This window comes from Agelaius phoeniceus, chromosome 16 (genome assembly GCF_051311805.1).
Source record: "Agelaius phoeniceus isolate bAgePho1 chromosome 16, bAgePho1.hap1, whole genome shotgun sequence".
Taxonomy (NCBI): domain Eukaryota; kingdom Metazoa; phylum Chordata; class Aves; order Passeriformes; family Icteridae; genus Agelaius; species Agelaius phoeniceus.
The window spans coordinates 201,480-223,555 of NC_135280.1; the positions used below are offsets into that span (position 1 = coordinate 201,480).

The following is a 22,076-nucleotide window of genomic DNA, read 5'->3' on the forward strand; positions in this document are numbered from 1 at the left end:
TCCCCTCATGGAGAGGAGAATTGGGAGGTCCAAAAGATAATGATTTGCAATAAGAACAATTTACTGGAAACAGCAATGGAATAAGAAAATGAGCAGTAATAGCAACAATATCAATAACAGTGTACAAGAGAGACAAAAGATTCACACAAAAAGATTCACACAGATTCAATCACTAAAAGACCAAGGAGCCCCTTCCTGCCCCTGGCCTGCAGCAGTGGCAGGCTGAGGTGGTACAAAATAACCTCTGGGTCTGGGCCATGCCCCTCCTGGCTACTGCAAAAATGAACCCTATCCTGGCCAGAACCAGGCCATTAATAATTTTTTCCATGCAAGTGACTACTACCTTGCTTGGTGTTAATTTTTTAATGGATTGAACCTTCAGGTAGCACCATCTCTCTAGCTAACTCCAGGGTTTAGTGTTACTAAATCCAAGTAGAAGATAACCCTGACCTGGTTATTCAGACAGAGGCTCAGGCAGAGCTCTGGCAGTGCCTGTACAGAGGCTGTTTCTGATGGATGCATACACAGGACAATGACTTAACAATATGCTCTTTAGGAGTTATTAGAAACATCTACAAAAATGAAGTAACTACAGCATCATCTTTCCACTTACCCATTGTGACTACTTCTCTGTGCTTTAGCAAGAGTTTGTTGGTTTTTGGTTTTGCTCCATCTCTAACCTCTCCTGAGAGAGAGACGCTAATTGCCTGATTTTTAATTTAATTTCAGTGCTGCTGGCTACATGTCAGAACTATGACCACCAGAAACTAACAGAGAAGCTGAGTTCAAGTGATCGCACATAGTGCCAATATTTAACTGGAATAAACAGAATCTGTCCAGGCATCAGAATGCAGGACTGAAATGCAGCCTTTGTGAAATTTGGAAACTTGACCAAGTCTGGATCTTCCACATCAACCTATAAAAAACCAAACAATCATCAGAAGAATGTCTTTACTCAAATATGATTTGATAACATTACTGATACTAAAATTTCAAGCAGCTATTTACCTGACTAGTGTTGTGAAGAATTTGGCTTTCATGGGGGTACAGGTTTTCTGAATCTTGTGGTGAATAGAGACGGATATACTTTCTTCCAAATACCTGTATGTAATAAAATAAATGTTTTCCATTGGTCATTAACTGGCACGTTACTGGAAGCTGTGGGCCATAGCAGGCAGTTAACAGTAAAATATACCTGATTACAAGGAATATAATTATTGTTAGTAATAGACACCGCTATAATAAAAAGTTAAATCAGGCTATTGGAATTCAAGTACCTCTTCCCTTGGAGCAGATAAGAATTTGAAATACCATTGGGAAGGAAATGCATTAACCAGATTGCTTTCAATTCAAAGTTCAAGGAGTCCAATTTATATATCATTATTTGGGCTCTACACAGCTAGAAGTAAGAACTGAGAGTAGGAGGCTGAACCTTCATTGCAATTCACATCAATAGGCAGAGGTACTTGCACAGTGACTACTAACCTTCCATATACCCCTCAAACTCATTTCTGTCTCATCATTAAACCAGTTCTTTCATTGGAGTGCTGAAATGAGATGGGAATTTGTAAGGCAAGTGGCCTGGCTTCCCTGAATGCTACATGAACTGCAACATTTTGGTGTCAAGATATGGCAGCATGAACACGTCAAAGCTGAGTCCTCCACTGATACCAGTGGAAGAGAAGGTTTAGGGTGAAGATTCATAGTGCTGGTGCCAGCATTCCAGACCACCGCAAGAGCTAGGCATGATCAGGTACAAGGTACTATTGTGAGTACTCTGACTAATCCCAGCAGCCTTGAGTGGCTACCCAACCATTCCTAACCAACCCGCTTTTCCTCTATCTTAACATTGTTCCCACATAATAGAACAGGATTTCCTGATGTCCTACCAACACCAAAGCTGTCATACTGGCTATTTAGAGTTTGTTGCTTTCAAGGACATCACGTAAAGGTATTCTACAGACTGGACAAGTACCAAGTACTCCTGCCCTGTCCTCCTCTTCACTATCACTGATTAAACTACTTGATCTATATAACTCTGGCTGTCCATGTGTTTTTAGGATGTATTCCATACCCCAAAGAGATCAAGGATATTAATTAGCTCGCTAAAGAACTAAGTATTACAGGGTATTTTTGGTGACATACGGCAGTGACAAAAATTATAGTTATTGCTCCAACAGCATATTCTCTGGATACTTGAAAGTTTTTTGGGACTGCCATCAGCTGTTAACACCTCCTTCTTTCACTTGCCTCACTGGATTAAGACCTTGTATATTATAAGATGGCAGGCACCAGTTAATGGGCAATAGCCTGCATCTCCAGAGACTGCTTTTCTCATTAATGGAGAAACTATGATCTCAGTACCAGCCAGGATAATTTTATTTTGTTACTTGTACTTGTGCCTTCCTGTACTCCACAGCCACAGTTTAAATGGCATCACAACACAGGGCAATTTTAATTGAAAGCTGCCAGATTATAAAGACTCTTTCACAGCACTGGCAGATAATCTCCTATTTTTTTCAGGCAGAAGAAAACAAGTTCTGAGGTTTGTAAGGGAAGTATCTTTTCCCAGTCCAACAGCTCCTATAAATTTTTCTTCCACCAAGAAAAATTCCCCTCAAGCTTTACATAGCATGAATATTACAGTACTTCACCTTCAGAATACAGCTGTATGAGTGTGCTGAGCAGGTAGCATGCAAAAGAAATACAATCCATAAAAAGTTGCACAGCAGTTGTAAAAAACCATTCTAGGAAGGCCTGAATTAAGCCTCAGTTTCAAGTGAAAACATATGTTAGCAAGATGCAACTGGGACAGAGAAACTAAGGCTCAACCCATAAATAACCATCAGTGGAAAGTACGTCACAATCCTGCTAGAAAAGTGTGAAAGTGTGTGTGGTATTTCCTGGGTCCCCAGGACAAAGGAGGAATTGAGAATCTGACTCCATGTTCTTAGAAGGCTAATTTATTATGTTACTCTATTATATTAAAGAATGCTATACTAAAGAATACTAAACTATATTAAAGAATAGAGAAAGGATACTTACAGAAGGCTTAATAAGGTACTAATTAAAAACTTGTGACCCTTGCCAGAGTCCTGACACAGCTGGACTGTGATTGGTCATTAAGTCAAAACAATTCACATGTTGGATAAACAATCTCCAAACCACATTCCAAAGCAGCAAAACACAGGAGAAGTGACTCAGATAATTATTGTTTTCATTTTTCTCTATGGCTTCTCAGTTTCCTAGGAGAAGAAATCCTGGCAAATGGATTTTTCAGAAAATACGATGGTGACAAGTGTAAGCCTGGATTTTTTTAAGTCTGATGGGACAGCAATCTCCTTCAGTAAACAAAACACCTCTCAGTGTTCAAAGATTCACAGTAATCAACTGCTTGGATCCAGAAGACATCCCTTTGACCTGTTCAGTGCTTACCACAAAAGACCCCAATATTTTATCAGGTTATTCTGCACTAGAAGTCATCATCAAAAAGCCTACCAAGAGAAACTCAACAGAAATTATGTCAAAGTACAAGTTTTAATTCCTATCTCACTGCATGCATTAATATTTTACGGGGTAACCTGAAACAGACTAAAGTATGCATCTAAGTCCACCTCAAAACCTTGCTTTCCAAATGTGCTGGCTTTGGCTGGGGTAGAACTACTTTTCTTCCCAGTGGCTGGTATAGGACTATGTTTTGGATTTGTACTGAACACAGGGTTGGTAATATAGAAATGTTTTTGCTATTGCTGAGCAGGGTTTACACAGACATGAAGCCTTTTCTGTCTATCATACTGCCATGTTGGCAAGGAAGTTGGAGGTTCCTGGGAGACTGGGAGGAGACACAACCAGGACAGGTGACCCAAACTGACTGACCAAAGGTATTCCAGACTATTTGACATCATGCTTAGTATATGGGAGAAGAAGAAGAAAAAGAAAGGGGGGATGTTTGGAGTGACAGTGTTTGTAATTGTTAAGCGTGATGGGCTCTGCTCTCCTGGGAATGACTGAACACCTGCCTGCCTATGAGAAGCAGTCAAGTAATTCTTTGTTTTGCTTTGCCTACATGCACAGTTTTTGCTTATTAAACCTCAATCCACAAGTTTTCTAGCTTTTACTCTCCCCATTCTCTCCCTCATCCTGCTGGTTGGGGAATGAGAAAGCAGCTGCATGAGGCTTGGGGATTGGCTGGGCTCGAACCACACCATCAGAAAAATAAACTCCTAAGTACAACATGACAGGATCCAGATTCTTCCCAACTCTGTTACAAAATCCATGTGACCTTGGAAAAGTTGCTTCTTGTGATTTCTATCTATCATCTGTAAAACAAGGGTAAATAATGGTCTCTCAATGAGCAACACTTGTGGTCTGTAAGATTACATTCAGTAGTAAATTGCAGTAGTGACAAATGCAATAAAGTAGCAAAATAGTATCTGCATGTTCTCTAACCTTCCATTGTTCAAGTTGTCTGCTCCCCTTGTCTCTAACACATACCATAAACATTTTCTCTAAGTATTGCACTAATGGCATGTGCAGAATAACTAGAGTACATACCTGGGCTAAAAAATTTTGCTGGGGATCCTGATGAAGAGGTGAGATTGTGCCTCCCGGACCAAACCAGGCATTAATGGTGATGTCATCTTCTTCCCCTTCCCCCAGGCAGCAGTAGTCAGGGATACTGATATCTTCTTTCAGTTCTGGGATCTATTTCCACAAAGAAAGAAACATTAAAAAGGGTATGTGCTGACTTGCCAAAATACGTAATTCATCAAACAGATGAGCCAGGCTGGATGCAAAGAAAACAAATGACTGGCTGGTCCAGCAAGGGTAGGAGAAAAGTAGCTGACCTGCTAGGAATCTGCAGGAAATGTTCTCAAACTTTCTGTTCTAGTGAGCAGACTCTGTTGGAAGGAGAAGCAGGAGAAAGAAAGGGGTTTCCTCATTCTTCAAGAGACCCTTTGCTTTTGCAGAAATCAGAGACACCCACAAGAATAAGTACATTTGTTCCTTGTGGAAAAGGAGCAGCTATCACTTCTATACTATGCTTGCTTCCATTTTTATGTCTCCCACCAACATAAGCTCTGGTAAACTGGAATGACATTTCAGATTATGGTAAACATATTAATGTTGAAAACTTTCCTGTCCAAATCTCTTCCCTGACTTATGAAAGGGGCTTTCCTGGTGATATCCCCCTAAGTATATGCTACATTGTACTGAAACAGCACTAGGATTGAATGTCTTCATCCCAAACAGCATTTGTTTCCTTATCTTGTAGCCAAATGGAACAAACTTCTCCCTCTGATCCTTCAAATCATAGAAACAGAAACTTAAAAATTACTGTGAATTCTCCATATGCCCTTCAATCTAGTACAGTCAACATCTTGAGATACAACTTGTGCTGCAACAAAAGGAAGACATGACTGCAGGAAGATAAAAACATTCACTCAGTTTTACCTGATCAAAAAGCTGGTGCTGGGCAAGGTATCCCACATTGTTCTGAAATAACAGCAGAGAAAGAAAAAACACAGTAACATACAGGTAAGACTGTGAGTTAATTTACTTACAGGTGAATAGAATTTACTTATAGTAAATTCCAGTGTCCTGTTCAGAGTACTATATATAACTATTTCAACAGTATAAGGTGTCTTCAGAAATAGCAACTTACAGCTCTATTGAAATAGTGAGAGTGTAGGTGTGTCTCCACAATGAATAAATTATCCAGCTTGAGTTACTGAAGGAAGCTGGGATTTCCTATGGAGTCTTGACAGCTGACAATGCACTGCATCTTTCTAGCCAGACCCTGCTGGCACACAGACCAGTTCTCCTTCACGCCCTGGAACTACTTCCAAACTCTATTCCAGGGTGCACCACAGACCAATTTACTAAGGCACATAGTCCTTCCTGCCAGAGGGCCAGGAAACAGAAATGGGGGCTTGGGATCCTCATCTCTGAAAGCAAAAGGACATTCCAGATGCTAATCAACTTTGTATTTTTCTGCCTCATGGCTTGTAAATTTGGATCTGATCCTAAATCTCACTAAGGAGTTTAATGAGACAGAAGAACAACACTGCTGGCTGAGGATCCCTTATTCTTAGATTCCAGCAGTCAGGTTTTTGCTGCGTATGTATGTGTGTATCTATTAATCAAATTCCAGCTACTGTACATTTGATTATAGGTAAAAATCAAACCTATTGTTGCAATAATTATTCCTAGCTTCAGGTCTTAAAAATATGTCAAACCTTTTCATTCAGAGCTGTGCTTACAGCACACCCCCTCCCTTGATACCACCTCTGAGTAGGTTTGTTGTAAACAGAACTGTTGTCTGTACCAGTACCATGCTGCTGTGCTTGGAGATTAAACACACAAGTGTAACAGACCTCATCCATGATATACTGGCTGATGAAGTCACTGACAGTCATGAGCTGCTGAGACCATTCCTCGTCTGTATACCGAGCACCCAACTCCACAGGGACTGTGCGGCAGCCTGCGACTTGACAGAAGTAGTCCACGCTGAAATAAAGAAAGTTCCATTACCTTCTATTCTACTGCTCTTACTAATTTTGAATGTAAGGCAATCAATCCAAATCAATCTTGTTGGGTAATAAAATTCTACTACCCTGCTTTTCTCCTGTCTAAACCAAACCAACCAGAAGAAAAAGGCAGAATAAAAGAATGCAAGCAACAAGGAAATCAGCAGGCAGGTTTATGTGTACATGACTCCACAACTGTCTGTTTTGTTTTGGTTTAAAAGCCTGTTTGCCTCAGTTGTTTCATTCCAAACTAAGAAGATTTAAGCTGTTACTGTCTCTTGGCAAGGGATGGCTTTCATGGATGGCCAATCTTTTTGCTGCCTGCTGCCACATTTGATAACATGTTGTATCTTTTACTCAGTAATATTAGATCAACTCTCTGTCAGTGTCTATACAGGTGCCAATAATACCCATTCCAATTGTAGCCAGAGGGATTAGTTTGATGGGTGAAATACATCTCTCCATGGACAACAGTACTAATTAAACTGAGAAGCTAATCTTGCGAGTGATTTTTTCCCTTTTCTGGGGAATCATGACCTTCACCTCACAAATACTTGATGGTCAGTATTGGAAATGTGGGCACCATTGCGTGCAGTAACCAGGCAGAACAATGCTGTTACTCAGTCCTGCACAGTGGTGTCTGAAACCCAACACTCAAACACAACACTGAACAAACATCAGTGCTTGGACTTAAGAATGAAAAAGTCAACCATGCTTACTCTTGGCTCTGAAATTCACTTTCCATTGCAGTAATTATTGGCAAGCTCCAAGAGGTAAAAACCATTGATATGTGTGCTTGACACAGATCCACTGAGCTGTGAACAGCTCACTGGCACTTCGCAATGTGCACTTCTCATGAGATCCCAGGTGTTGCCATTGGGCTCCTGGGACGGCTGAAGGCTGGGCAGAGGGTGGCCTCCACCCATGAAGAGCCGGAGGCTGGCCAAAGAGTCACCTTTGGCCCCGAAACAGCCCAGCATCTGCCTTGAATGCTATCAAGAGCTTCTCTCATCTATGAAGCAACTTCCACAGAGCAGTAGGACAGTGCTGCTAGCAAAATGCACTGCCCGCGGTATCCATTGCCTGGGAAGGCCTGCGGCTCTATCGAGCATCAAGACATCCAACACAAGGAACGATCGTGCCTTCACTTGGACAGGGAAGGAACTTACTTCTCACCTCCACTTCTTCATACACGGCCAGTGATCCATGACGCCCTCCAGGACCACGGGCCGCTGGGGAACGAGGTAGTTGTCTCTGAAGTGCTCCAGCGAAGGACAGCGAAGGTGCGGAATCGCCTCCTCCGGCTGCACGGCGGAGGGCGGCGGCGGCTCCGGCCGGACGCTCTGGAACGGACGTTCCCGGTCAGCAGCCGGCAAGGGAGGCCGGGCCGCGAGGGGGCGAGGGGGGCGCGGGCGCTACCTGGGCGCGGGCTCCGTGGCGCGGCGCCGCGCGGGGCAGGTGCGGCTGCAGCGCGCGCACCAGGCGCGCCAGGACGTTGTCCAGGACGGAGGCGCCCATGAGCAGCCCCAGGTCGCAGAGCCGCACGGCGCGCGCGAGCGGGCGGCCCGCGGCCACCTCGGCCAGCGCCCCGAAGAGGCAGCCGTAGGCGTAGACCTGGCGCCAGCCCTTGCCGACCTCCCTCCATGGCCCCGCGTTCAGCTTCTCCCAGGAGTAGTCGCGCAGGACGTCGCTGAGGCGCTCCAGCGCCGCTGCCGTTGCCGCCCCGGGCCGGCCCGCCGCGCCGTAGAGCAGCGCGCGGGCCCGCCGCAGCAGCGGCAGGACGCAGTCCTCCACCTCGCCGCTCAGCGCCAAGGTCAGCCCCTCCTCGGCGCGGGGCAGCAGCGCCCACACCTCGGCCCACAGCGCGGGGCTGCCGCTCGCGCCCTCCGCGCTGCCGGTCGCCGCCATGGCCGCGCCTGCGCCGACGTCCGCGAGGCGGCGCTGTCGGGCCGGGCCGGACCGGGCCGGGGCTGGGGCTGAGGCGGGGCCCGGGGCTGAGGCGGTGCCTGACGAGGCTGAGGCGGTGCCTGACGAGGCTGAGGCGGCACCCGGAGGCCAGTCGGGCTGACCGCGCCGGGATCGGAGCTTCTGTCGTACCGGCGAAGCTCGGTCTCCTCGTTCTTTACCTGTGCACTTGACCAGCGAGTCAGCTGGAATTGCGTGACTGTCATCGGCACTGCTTTCGCAGTAAAGGGGAGCCCATAGACGCGGTGAATGTCACGGTCTCTACCCCGGCCGTTCAACGAGGGCCGGCGTGAGGAGGGGCTGCCTGCGCTGTGGAAGCCTCTCAGTCCCGGTCGCGGGACAGCGGAGCGCAGGCGGTGAGTGCTGGGGGAAAGGGAGATGCGCTCTTCCCAGCTGACCTTTTGTGCTGCAAAGAAACGTCTCTGCCCGGCCCCCTCGAGGAGCTCGAGCGGAGCCCAGCGCGGCTCTGAGCCCGTGTCCTCCCGCTGGCTCAGCTGCACATAGGACGTGCTTTCTGCATGGGATATGCACGAAAGTCTTCTTTTTAACGCGCTGGGCACGGCATCACTGAGCCCAAATTTGCTTTGATAATGTGCCCTCAACTTAATACTAAATATTAAGTTCTCAGGACTTAATACTTGACTGCAAAGGCAAAATAATATTTTACTTAAAATTCAGCAACTGAGGAATGTTTTAACAGGGTGAACCAAACCAAACCACCATAAGAAGAAATGAGGATTTTTTAGCTCCTAGTTAAGGTTGAAGTCTTCAGATTTGAGACAAATCCTAATTTACAGAAAAAGTTAAAATCATCATTTTCTGTACTCAGACACTCTTCTTTGTTCCATGCTCAGTGACTAGTGCTTTCCAAAAAGGAAAAAAAAATTGATGTGAATCCTTCTGTTGCTGGTGGTGGTGGCTCTCCCCTGCCCCCCAGGTGTCTCCTCGAAATGATCACTTCTGCATTCACACTTCTCACACTTCAAAGTTGTGCATTGCTTATCATGCTGGCCTGTCTATTGCCTGTCTTCTGACTGCCTTTCTCTTAGCACCTTAAATTCCTTCTGTGAAAGTGTGATTTTAGCACCTTCATTCACTATTTTCTCCTTAACTGCTAAATGTTAATATATGCTGCTGTAGAAGAAAGTATTTAAGTGTCAAGGAGGTTTTCTTGTTAGACCCTTTGTTCATTATTTGTAATTTAGGTTGATAGCAACTGTTGTTAGTCTTGTGTTTGTGGACTGTCCACTTTTTATAACTATTTACATTAACTTCTATTTGCATTTAGGTTGGTTAATACAATTCTCATTAAATAATAGTTTTTGTAGTTTAAATATGAGTAATATTTTCATGAGTTTCACTTTGAAGATTAGGATTTCCTTTCTGGAATTTCATACAACACCAAGGTCCGAACAAGTAATCTCCAGCAAAGCAGTACGGCATTGAGGCCAGGATGAGCTTTGTCCGTTTCACTTCAGGTGATTTTAGTTTTTGAGTGTTCAAGGAGGCTCGGTGTTCCTCTGTGAGTATACACTGGAAGACAATTATTTCTAGTCCGTTTTGGTGCAATAGTTTGAATTCTGATACGGCATCAATAGTCTTGAATCACAGAATCAACTAGGTTGGAAAAGACATTTTGAGATCATCAAGTTGAAGCTAAGACCTAACACCGCCCTGTCACCCGGACCATGGCACTGAGTACCATTTCCAGACTTGACTTAAACACCTCCAGGGATGGTCACCTCCGTGGGCAGTCCATTCCAATGCCCAGTCACTCCTTCTGCGAGGAACTTCTTCCTAATATCCAGCCTAAAACTTGCCTAGTGCATCTTAAGACTGTGTCCTCTTGTCCTGTCAGTGGTTGCCTGGAGGAAGAGACCGACCCCACCTGGCTACAAACTTCTTTCAGGAAGTTGTTGTTGCAGTTAAAGGGGCTGTATATCTGCTGAGCTAATAAAGCTCAGGTTTTAGGGTGTGTACTGAGTCTTGTGTGTTTGGCCTCTAACCTTGGAGGAAAATCCACTAAAAGCTCATAATATCATGCTGCATCTTAACAACTTGGTTGAAATTATCTTCACTGGGGGAAAAAAAACCTAACAGATTTGCAAATGCTGAATTGGGAAGTTTAGCTCTCAGAGCAGTTAACCTTGCAATAATGCATGCTAGCTTCGAAATGCCTGTAAGCTACTGCAGATGTTTTGTATGAGCTGGCTGACCAAGGAAGTGGACCACTTCAGTGCTAGACATTTCCATTTTAGTCAAGAAGAGAGAATTTAATTCTTGCTGCCAAAGAACAAAGATTACTGTCATGTGTCTAACCTGCAGAAACTGATGGGAAAACGAGTTCCACGGATTATGCCACCATCACTGAAACTTGATTTTGTTAGAAGTAAATTTTTTAAAGATTGTGGAAAGCAGACTGCCTAACCTTGTAGAAAGATGTCCCTTAAAGCATAGAAGAAAACTTGGTACCAAGACTTCCCCTGCTGCTTCCTGGGTTATAGTCTGTGCTTTTCATTCTCTTTATATTCTGCATATTTTTAAATATGCTCCAGCCACCTCTTTTTCCCCTAGCATGGACTTTCAGAAAGAAATTATCTATTTAAAAAAACCCAAACGAACAGGCACACAATTAAAGGAGATAATGCCATCTGTATGCAGATAAAGCCATCTGTATTTTGCGCTTCTGTTTACAGTCATATATTCCACGACCCGCAATTGATGTTACCTTGTCTGCCACTGGTGAAAAAGTAATTACACCAAGTATAAAAAAAAATACACTCTGTATCTTACCTTGCCTTTGTCTTTATTGAAAAGAGCATTGGCCAAAGAGTATTTGTCCTGGTCCAGAATTTAATTTTTTCAAAAAATTTATTTATAGGAATATTCTCCTTTATAGCACTCTTTCCTCATTTGCTAATTTGAGTTAACGAACAAAGTCCTGTGATTTTTTTTGGATTTTATTAAAGTTACATCAAGACACATGCTCAGTGGTTCACTACTTAAGTGCAAAATAGGACATTTGTATTAAGTGGATCAATTTTTAAAATGACAGCATCTGCTTGCCTGTACATATTTATTTATGATTCTTCCCTAGGTGAATGTAGCAGAAGTCTGGTGAGGAATAGCCAGCTGTTGGAATTAGCAGATAGAGAAAGCAGTTATTTGTTCTGTGAAGGAGTGTGAAAGCTGAGGCCAGGAGTAATAAAAACTAAATAGATGCCCCAAATATCTAACACAAGTCAAGACGTGTAAATTGCTTGCAGTGCTGAATGGTGAAGCCATCTCAGATAAGTTACCTCGTTGAGAGTTTTTGTTAAAGATGAAACCTTCTTCAGTGCAACATCATGTCTAGCAATCCACTGCACAACAAATAACATTGAAGATTTTCTTTTTTAGGACTCGGGGCTGCTGCTCAGCTCCTCAGGAATGCCATGTCCCTTTTGGCAGCCTGGTACTTTGGAATTTATACTCTCCTGAAAGGGAGGATGGCAAGAAGATGGAGCCAGGCTCTTCTCAGTAATGCCCAGCAATAGGAAAAAAGGCAAGGCACTGGTGCATAGGAAGTTTCACCTGACCCTGAGGAAGAACTTCACTGTGTGGGTGAGATGCACTGAACAGATTGCCTGGAGAGGGTGTGGCAAGTCCCTCACGGGAGATATTCCAGAATGTACTGGACATGATCCTGTGTCAAGTGCTCTGGGATGACCCTGCTTGAGCAGGGAGGTTGGGCCAGATGACCTACCTGTGGTCCCTTCCAACCTGAACCATTCTGTAATTCTGTACCAGGGAAGGAAGGTGATCTGTTCCCTCGTTTCCAGGGCTTTTGGGACGCCTGGGCATGTGCCTTCACCGGCCATCACCGCAGGTAAGTGCCTGCCAGTCTCGGCAGCGTCCAGGAGCAGGGATGAAGTGGGGACAGGCTGATGCTGCTGCTGCCCTGCCACCAGTACTTAGGCTGTTTTTGCTTCCAGGAGTGGTTGACTGGTACCTTCCATGAGCAGTATACACAATATACTCACTTAACATCGCCCCTGTGCCTCCCCACCCATGCAAAAAAAAGGTAAAAATGCATGAAAATGGAACCTAAGATGCCCTCTGGCACTTAAATGGGAATATAAATTGATAACTGCCATGAAAGCCATAATTGTCTCTTATTTTCCTTTATAGGAAATGATTGTCTCCTCTTCTGCAAGAACAACAGTGTGAACACATAAGACTTAAAAGATTTTGGGTGTCTTTCCAGATTGCTTTTTTTGTTCCTCTGAACAGGAGATGAATGATTCTGATTAAAATATGTACAGAATTAATTACTAAACATAATTTTTCTCAGATGAGCAAGGTCTTCCTGATTGAGAGTAACACAGCCATGTATTTTCATGGTATCTTGGAGCTGAGTGTAGTTGTGCAGTGACAGTGTAATGACGGATATATCTTTATCAACCTGTTCCCTGAACTGTTTTTATCACTGCCATCTGCTTGGCTGAGAGTGGCAGCTGCCAGGTCTCACAAATAGTGCTGTCATGTACTTTCATGTAGAACAACATATTGTTGTAATTTCCCTGATATTACTACATGAAATAACTTTAAGTGGGATAAGGTGACATTTTGCATGGCACTTTGAAATGCGTCTCATTGCTTTGGGTATAGGACACACAGTGCTCTTTCTGGGGCAAGCTATATCAGCACACCCAGTTCTACTTTCAGAAATCACTGGGAAATACTTATTTTACAAAAACATTACGTAACATCCATCTGGGACATGTGTCAGTGCTGAGATCAACTGAGACAGTATTGCTTACACATGTTGCCTTAGTTACCTTTGCTGGATGGAAATTATGTAAGTTAGACTATTTTAAAGTTCTTTTTCCTTATATCAACTTGAATCCCCTTCATATATGCTAATACGTTCAGACAGCTCCTTTAACATTAAAGAAAACATAAAATCTTTACAACTGTCATGAATGAGTGTTTTAAGGTTGCTTAAAGAATCACCAGTGAAGGTATCAGCAAAAGTATGGTTGATATAAAAGTGGAAGCATAAAAAAGTTTGTTTGCAAGGTTAACTCTGCTACTTGGTTTAAGAACTAAAAAAAGCAAACTAAAGTCTAAAATCAGTCTAAACCCAGAATCAACTCCAATATTATCTGTGTGAAGGCTGGGAGATGGAGGGGAAAAAAAGAGTATGGGTAGAAAATGATAAGGATAAAATGGGATAAGGAAGACCCTCCTGCTGGGTCCCAAGGTTCAGAATGGACCTCTTTGCTGAACTGAGCTGGGATGTGACCAACAGTTTAGGCCCAAGGGTTTAACAGCTCTTAAATTTAACAACACTTAATTGACAGCTCAAGTTGAACAATTTAACAAATGATTAATTTAGCATTTACTATAGGGCAACAGTAACTACCAGGCCTAATTTACTTAAAAATCTAAACTTAAGAATTTAAGACAGCAGCATTTATAGTACATTTCATATAGTGTATTCGCATTTGCACACACAGAGACCTAAACACTATTTACAAGGTGTATACCTGTGAAAAATTCCCCTCAAATTCAGTGCAGGATTCACAGTGGATGCCTTTGCATCTTCTCAACAGGTAAAGGGTTGAGCCTCGAGGAGTGGAGGCATCAACCCAGGATCTATCTTGTCATTCAGCAGTGGTTGTCTGAGTATAGCAAACGAGAATTCACTGGCTCTGAGGGGCCCCAGTCAAAAGGAGGTCACTGGTCACAGCCTTCTGCAGTCCAGGAGAGTTCAAAGGGTCTCATTCAGGACCATTGTTTATAGGGTCTCAAGAGAGTGGCCTTCAGTCGCAGTAATTTTTCATCCTGGCTGCAATTTGCTTTGGTAACTTCCTTTGAAATTTCGATAACAAAAATGTTGTTCCACTCAGGTTGTTATTCAGGCAAGAAAAATAAGTTTCCAAGGCTTTTTGTTAAAAACAGGAGCTCATTAGACAGCACCACTTCCTGGGAACAGACACTGTTTCTGAGAAGCTCAAGAGGAGCTTGGCGCAGGTGCTGTTTGTCAAGGCCGAAGCCTAGCCAGCATTTCTTGGATCATACTGCGGCCCAAGAAGGAATGGAGCAGATGCACTACCACAAGAACAAACCTTTAAAACAGTCTTTATAGCTGCAGGTGCAAAGAAAACTGAATTGGGATATTTCTTATTGCTAATAAGCATTAATGAGAGACAGCGTTTCTCATGAGGCAGAGAACCCTGTTGTGATGAAGAAGGTAGAATATGTATTCCTGATTCTTCTATCATTTTCTTGTTCAAGTGCCATAGGATGTCAGCTGCTGAACAGCTGATTGGCAGCCTGAAGGTCTGAGGCACAGCGACAACTGGCTTGTAGTCAGCCTGTTTGGAACACTGCTGCAGGTACTAGACTTCCTGATAGGAGTGTGGAAGGAAGTGAGGGCATGGGTCCTTTATGTTTTTCTGTTTTATCCGAATGGATGTGTAGCTTTGGTACTTCATTGCTAGTGAGGCAGAGGCCATTGGAATTGCGAACAATGTTCTCCCAATGGCAAACAGAGAGCCAGGCCAGAGGAAAGTCTCTTGGCATTTAGGTGGTGATGTACACTCTGGAAATGTAAGGCTTACCTGTCATTCCAACAGTGCATTTCAAGAGCTGATGCAGGCTCCTGCCATTGTACTGATCTTGCACCCGCACAAGATTCCCTTTTTCTGCTAAGGGCTGGGACATGTAATTTTCATCAGCCACACTTTATATACATTTATGTACATTAGGAGGAAGAATATTTATACATATATATAAACATTTTTGCCTTCCTCCCAGGATTTAAAAATCTCATTTGAAACTGTTTGATTCATCCCCTGAACTAGAGCTATAAATGCTGCATGAATTTGTTTTGTGCTCTAAGTATACACATTTATCTGTGTTCCTAAATCACATTCTTATTAATGAGCACAGTGGTTGCACACCACAATTGTTGGTTGTATTTTGTTTCTGTGGATGCTTTTGAAAGATATTTTAAAGTCTTTGTTGCAGTTTGCATGTGCTTCAAAAATTAAATTTAGTCTGTGATTTTATTACACTTTTAATTTAATTTATCTTAACTGGTGCTTTCAAGCTGTGAACCAGCTGTTGACTTTGAAAAAAAACATTGTTCAATTTGAAAGGAGCATTTTAAAGCTTAATGTAATGGCTGTAAGTAATCACTACAGCAATTATATTCTCTGGTGTTGTGCGTCACTATAGCAATATTGGAGGCTGTAAGAAAATGCAGGAAAGAAACCCATCAGGTTCATATGTCTCAGTTTTGTCTGCAATGTCCAGCATCTGTCTGTTCTGTGTAGTTTGGTGTCCCTGCTTGAATTGTGTAAGAAAATACGAAGCTTCACTCTATTGTGGCTCCATGTTTGCCCAGCAGTAATCAGGGGCTCTTGGCTGTGCTGTCCTTGGACTGGAGACAGGTTTTGATTTTTCCCATGTGGGCAGATGGTAGATATGCTGCTCTGCTGCCTCCTCCTGACTCATTCCAAGATATTGTGTAGAATTTTGGGGTTGATTTTTCTTGAGCAGCTGTGTACCCACCTTGCCTGATACTTGTGATAGCAAAGCTTTTCACAAAGCATACAGAGAGTGTGGCCCGAATGGGAGGTCTTGGTGTCCTGTAAGGTCAGGCCATGCTCCCAGTGTGCTCTGGAAAGCACAGTAAAGAGAATTGATAGAAATGGGTGTATTTTCATGCACATTCTGAGAAGGAACAGCCTCCATTTATTTGTGAGTAACTCTCCAGTTCAGACAGGCTAGAGTTTTTGGGGAAGAGAATTTTCTGGATCACTGCAGTGAGGATAAGGGAAGAAGCATTCCTTCAAGTTGTAATAGTCTATGAAAATGCTGTGCAGCTTCCTCTGCCCTGGAGACTCTCTCCATCATGATTTTTAAAGGAATGTAATACACATCACTGTGGAAATAGACTTATATTTTCCAATGAGTCACCCAGCCATGCTTTGCACCCAGCTTGCGTTTGAGAACCATGGACAACACTATTGCTCCAAAAAGGCTGTGTACGACTTACGCTGTCTCTGCTTTTCACAGAATCCCAGAATGGCTGGGCTTGGAAGGGGCCTCTGCAGATCATCTAGTCCAACCCACCTAAAGCAGGCCCACCTAGAGCAGGTATTTTTGCCGGTGTGTGTTGCGGAGCAGGTTCAAGTCACCTGCCTAGCTACCATCACTTCCCGTTAACAGCTCCGTGAAGTAACAGTGCAGGTGGGAAAAACCCCATAGGAAGCTTAGATTCAGCAGTATACTAAATATTCCCTAAATTTAATTTGTAGCAAGATCCTTCAGAATACATATCTAATGACAGCAACATCTGAGCTGATGCAGTATTGTGAGAATAAAAGGAAGGACAAGTGTGCAGGGAGAAAGGGGCATTGTGAACTTTGGATGAACTGGAGACTGGACTTGCTACTGAGGCATAATTACAGATGTTTGGTTGCCATGGCTTTTAAGAAAGACTAGAATATGCATTTGGAAGTGTTTTTTGTGATGGCACTTGTAGTAGATGGTATTAGTGATACGACTGGGGTGATCCTCTGCTAAAAGGTAGCCGTGCCTTCGCATGGGAACACCCTGCTGGAACGTATGTTGCTGTAAAATGAAAAAATGAGATTTTCACAAGAATGAAGGCACAGCTGTCTGTGTTTGCAGTGTGCATTTGTGGGACATCCTCAGCAAAAGGAGTTTCAGTGTAATTTCCCATTTATCCACCTGTGTGTCGTGCAGAGCAAAACAAAAGCTACAGATCCAAGCGTGTTTCAGAGATCAGGCATGTCCCTTCTGGACACATGTGGCAGAAGCTGGGATGGTGATCACAGAGGTCACAAAGGGACAGAGACAGAATCCTCATTGTGACAAAGCTAATATGACATGTGAATTACATTATATCTTGTACATGTATGTGTGTGTATAAATAAGACACTTAAAGGAAGTAACTGCTAGGATGGAGACAGACATGAAACAGTGTGTTCTGGAAAGTTAAAAGCTTAGCCATCGTACCAAGGTATTTCTTAATGTAGCAGAATGAAATTCCTTTGGGGGCAGCAAATGAGACACATAAAGTGTAATGCCCTGTGAAATCACAAAGAGCCACTTTCAACAGATGGAAAAAGCAACTTTAATACAAAACCAAAAATTGATAGACTCTGCCTTTGATAATCCAAGTACCAGCTTACACTTTACAGTATCCATTACTGGCTGTGAAATGTATTTTGGTAGTTAAATGCACTTGCTAGTTTGTCACTATATAGAATTTAAAAATTTGAATTCTATGTTCTGCTGTTTTCTTCACTATGAGAAACTAAAAAACTCTGTGACAAATGGCTTCCAAGTCACACATGTTGTTTCACTCTCCTGTCTGCTGTACTAGTGTGGCTGTTGTTAGTGTGGAACTGAACCCCTGGGCCTGAAGCTGGTTTTAGGAGTCCCTGTGGTAGGGATGTAAGGAGGCATAAGGGGACATGTATGAGGAGCCCATGGCCAATGGCAGAGCTTTAGGTTGGCACCCTGGAACCAGGGAGCTTTTCTGCACCCTCAGAGGAGCAACATCATAATGTAAGTGGGATGTGAGTGCTCACCTCGCCTCACCACCTCTGACTGTCTTGCTATGTCCACAGAGGAGTGGGACACCTCTCCCAGCTGTCCTGTGCTATGAGTGACTGACCTGATGTAATCCAGTGTAGAGAACTAGGAAGTGATGAGCAGGAGGAAGAATAATCCTAATTTTGTGTAGACAGTCAAAAGTACAAAGGTGATTGTTAACTGATGAATGAGACCTGGGATAGTAATAAATACTTATATGGAAAAGCTGGCATAGCAGTAAGTCATAAGAGTAAATAACATGTTAGGAATTCTTAGAGAAGCAACAAAACACGTAACAGGATTTTGTCCTTACCTAAATTCCCAGTGTTGTGCACCTTGAATATTCAGTGCTGTTTCCCCATTTCAGAAAGCAAAGAACTGAACTAGAAAATGTTAGCCAAGACAAAGATAATAAAAGATCTGGAATGGTTTCTTTATGAGGAGAGCTCTGCCTTGGAAAAGAGACAATTAAATGGAATATATGTGTATAAAATCATGCGGAATAGGAAGGATGAGGAAGGAATGATTGCTCACTGTCTCTGTTGATGAAGGACCTGGAGGTGGAGGGAAGGACATAGAAATACATGAGTCAAACTCAAAGAAATAAATCAAAAGGGAGGTGCTTCTTCACACTATGCATACTGGAGCTGTGGAACTCCTTGTGTCAGGATGTTGTAGGTGCTAAAAGTTTCAAAAACTAAAGCAAAAATTGTGGAATTGAAGTCCACCTGTGAATATTAATCACCAAAGCCCCACCACATTCTCTCTTCAGAATTTTTTCAAACTATGTGCATCACTGGAGATTGGAAACATGCTGCTATGTGCTTTTCTATTTCTTACGGTCTTTGCTAGACATTCTTCTTCTGTCTGTTGCCAGAAGCAGGCTATTGAGCTGAATGGACTTCAGATCTGAAGCCATGTGGCTACTCTTTCATGTCTGTGTTATCCTCAACTTGAGACATTCCAGGGAAGAAGCTATGTATGGTGCAGATTTACACTTAGGGCCATTATTTTTTACTGTTGCTTTATTTACCTCTAAAATTTTCCTCTGGCTCACCAGAGATAACTGCAGCCCTAAGCTGTGGTGTGTTTAATTCTTGCAGTGAAAGTTGTATTACCAGCAATGGAAGTCAGGTCTAAAGTTGGGAGACAAGTGCTGTGTTGCATGGATGTCACAGGTGGGCAGGCAAGGCCCTGATCCAGTGATGTTTTGGTGATTGATTGGGGTGAAGGAAGAAAGGGGAAGAAGAGGTTGTCAGCATTGAGGATCCATTCAGAGTTCTCTCTGAGATGGTCAGTTGAGGCCCTGGGAAAGTTTATGGAGACTCCTATGGGGTGGATGGTGATTGGGGAACATGCACTTACATGCCTGTGGAAGGGGCTAGCAGCCTGCTAGCATGGAGAAACTGAGATGGTCAGGAGGTTGTGGATAGATGGAAATTGGTATTAGGTTAAGCAGACACTCACTCTAGTCTCCACCATTCCCACTGCTTTGCACACTTGATTGTTCACTGTATGGCACGAAAGTCCTGGGGGTGAGTTCGGGCTGCCTCTCACTGCATGTCTGTGTTACTGTCAGGATGGAGCCAGCTCCCCAGCTTTTCCTCTGCAGGAAGCTTTCCATTTACATGCCACAGAAATAACTCCTGTGAAATTAAATAATCACAGTTTACATGGTAAATAATGTGTATCCCCTGCTGGAGTGGGGGTTCTGCTGGTTCCGACATTTGATTATTGCATAATCTTCTTCCCATTAAATGATCAGAGTGAGACCAGAGAAAACTAACAGTAGTGGGAGTAGTTAGCAGCTGCCTTGTGTTTGGGTAATGGGCTTACCTCTTTAATGCTCATTCAGAAGCCCATAAAGTTAAGGAGAACGCAGCTTTCCTTGGTGCTGCCAAGCAAGCGCCACAGAATTTTGGGTTGGCACCATGGTGCTGTGCAGAGGGGCCTGGCTAGGTCTTACTCACAAGGAGCTTTATTCCAGAGAAGTTCTGTGCAAACAAGGCTGCTCAGCCCCTGGTACCTGCCTGAGTCTATTCCCTTTCCTCGCTGCATATCTGCTGAGACCTGCATGGGAGGGTTGCCTGGGAATGCTGGGTGACAGGGCTTTGTTCAGTCTCTTCTCCCATCAGACAGGTTCAGTGCAAGTCCAGGCAGTCACAAATGTATCACTTGTGAGTGTGTGAGGAGTGTCATTGTCACACAGTGCTTCTGACAGAGAAAGGTGAAGAGGCTTGTCCAAGGCTGCACAGCATGTCTGCAGCAGAGCAGAGTCAGGGCTGCAAGTCTGCTCCTAGGAGGGACCAGCCCCACACTGCTGAATGCAGGCAGCCCCTTCTGCTGAACAGTGGTTTGAGAGCCATCCTGCCAACACAGGTGTGGCTGATGGCCTCTGGAGAGGTGATATGCCAGCCTGACTAGCAGCCACGTACATGATCATAGCATGCATAAGGAGAGCTACTCTGAAGTGAATGGTGTCTGTCTGGGAAGCGTTTCCTCAGGAGCACACTCAAGTTCCTGCACTCTGATTACCCTAAGCGCCATGGTATATTTCCTACTTCATGTATCCTTTTCCTCCCTTGACTTTTCTACTTTTGTTTCTTCAAGACTGGATTCTCTGTTGTAATTACTACTTTAATCTACAATGTTGTCACCTGCCTGCCCCAACTTCTGGCCACCTTTAGGGCCAGTGCTGGTAACAAGTCAAGGTGCCTCTCAGCTGCAAGGTTCCTGCAGAAATAACTCGCTAAATAAATAACAGGCAAACTGGATATTGGAAAAGAACTTTAAAGAACCTCCAAATTCCTATAGGGAACTACATCTTACATCTCTGTTAGGGACTAATGGGTTCAACGTAAGTAATGATCCTCTGAAATGAAAAATAAAGAAACATTGTTCATCAGCCTCTGTGGACTGGAATGAGAATAGACTTTGGTGATAAAAGCAAAATGCAAAGATGTCCCTGGGTGGTAGATGAGAGAGCAAAAGAATTAAACATTATTGGACTATAAACATAATCTCTGACATGTGCCACAGCTTGCCTCCAGATAGCTGCTTTGGATATGATTGCTCTAGCTTTTTTCTCTTGTGCCATGGGAAGAAGCTAAAGGCCCTTTACTGTGACACCATTCCTGGCAACCCTTGTGGCACATGCCAGACCATGACCTTCCCAGATGGAGTTGCATCTTTCAAACACAACCCTGTGCTGAATTCTAGCTCTTCAATGAAACATAACTAGCTGGAATTCTCTCAATGACTTTCTGTTTTTCCTCATACTGTTGCAATGCTAAAATCCGCCTTGTTCCCACTTCAGGTGATTCATTGATGTTTTTATTTTGATTGCTATCTCCCTGTTGTTTGCTACTTGCCCCCTTTTACCCCTTTTGGACCTTATGACTGGACAAGCCCCTTTTGGTTCTGGGAAACATTCCTGTTAGTGGGTGTACCAATTGATTTGTCTCTGGCTGTTTTGCTTTCTGAGCTATGAAGTTATCTGTTGCAATAGGATGGTGCCAGTGTTTTGAGTCTGTGACTGTGATCAAGCAGAGGAGCTTACTGTGATAGGGGTGTGATGGCATGTGCTATGGAGAAATCCTCATTTGTGTGCTGTCCACTGCATAAGGATGTGAAGGGAGTACAGGTTTTGCTACCTTTAATCTCCATCCAGTGTTTGCTCCACCAGGTGTATGCAGTGGGTGTTGCTGCTGCTACTAATGCAGCACCTGCTCTTTTGTCTCCTTTTGCATTTCCTGAGTGCCTGTTTGTCCCAAAGAAGGGCTCATTCTCACTCTTTGAGCTTCAGCTGAAGACGAGTATGTTTAGTGCTGTAGACAAGACCCTTCCTTTTGAGAAGCTCTTTAGCTTTTACTAAAATGAAATTTATGGTGTGCCTGTTTATGCTAAGCAGCCCATCATTCCCTGTGCAGGCTGTGCTCGGCTCCTGAGGAGGGCAGCATGGGT

At 43.6% G+C, this 22,076-nt stretch overlaps 2 protein-coding genes and 1 long non-coding RNA gene across 8 annotated transcripts in view; 2 read left to right on the top strand and 1 right to left on the bottom strand.

Annotated features, from left to right (window-relative positions):
- Window positions 1-40: 40 nt before the first annotated feature.
- Window positions 41-8,484, bottom strand: KDM8 (lysine demethylase 8). The gene is made up of 7 exons (XM_077186652.1): window positions 7,950-8,484; window positions 7,707-7,873; window positions 6,378-6,510; window positions 5,455-5,496; window positions 4,555-4,704; window positions 1,009-1,101; window positions 41-916 (listed from the first exon to the last, which is right to left on the bottom strand). Exons 1-7 carry the CDS (start codon window positions 8,436-8,438, stop codon window positions 752-754), a joined length of 1,239 nt encoding a protein of 412 aa, XP_077042767.1. The 5' UTR covers window positions 8,439-8,484; the 3' UTR covers window positions 41-751.
- Window positions 8,440-22,076, top strand: part of LOC143695328 (uncharacterized) — a 117,617-nt gene continuing 103,980 nt past the window's right edge. For all 6 annotated transcript variants that reach the window (XR_013184428.1, XR_013184424.1, XR_013184425.1 and 3 more), the window contains exon 1: window positions 8,440-8,851. Coding sequence is in view for 1 of the 6 variants with exons in the window: in XM_077186653.1 (XP_077042768.1) it covers window positions 8,745-8,851 (107 nt within the window). In the remaining 5 variants the exon portion in view is untranslated. The remainder of the gene's footprint in view (window positions 8,852-22,076) is intronic.
- LOC143695329 (uncharacterized) lies at window positions 12,388-12,805 on the top strand. Its single transcript, XR_013184429.1, has 2 exons — window positions 12,388-12,558; window positions 12,666-12,805. It is a non-coding gene; the product is annotated as an uncharacterized LOC143695329 (long non-coding RNA).

Bases quoted from the DNA above. Each gene is read 5' to 3' on its own strand.
- KDM8 (XM_077186652.1), bottom strand. From the start codon at position 8,438: ATGGCGGCGACCGGCAGCGCGGAGGGCGCGAGCGGCAGCCCCGCGCTG. The intron at 5,497-6,377 runs GTCTGTTACACT...CTGTTATTTCAG, and splicing joins GCCAGTATATCATGGATGAG to AACAATGTGGGATACCTTGC. The intron at 1,102-4,554 runs GTATGTACTCTA...TATTACATACAG, and splicing joins AGCAAAATTTTTTAGCCCAG to GTATTTGGAAGAAAGTATAT.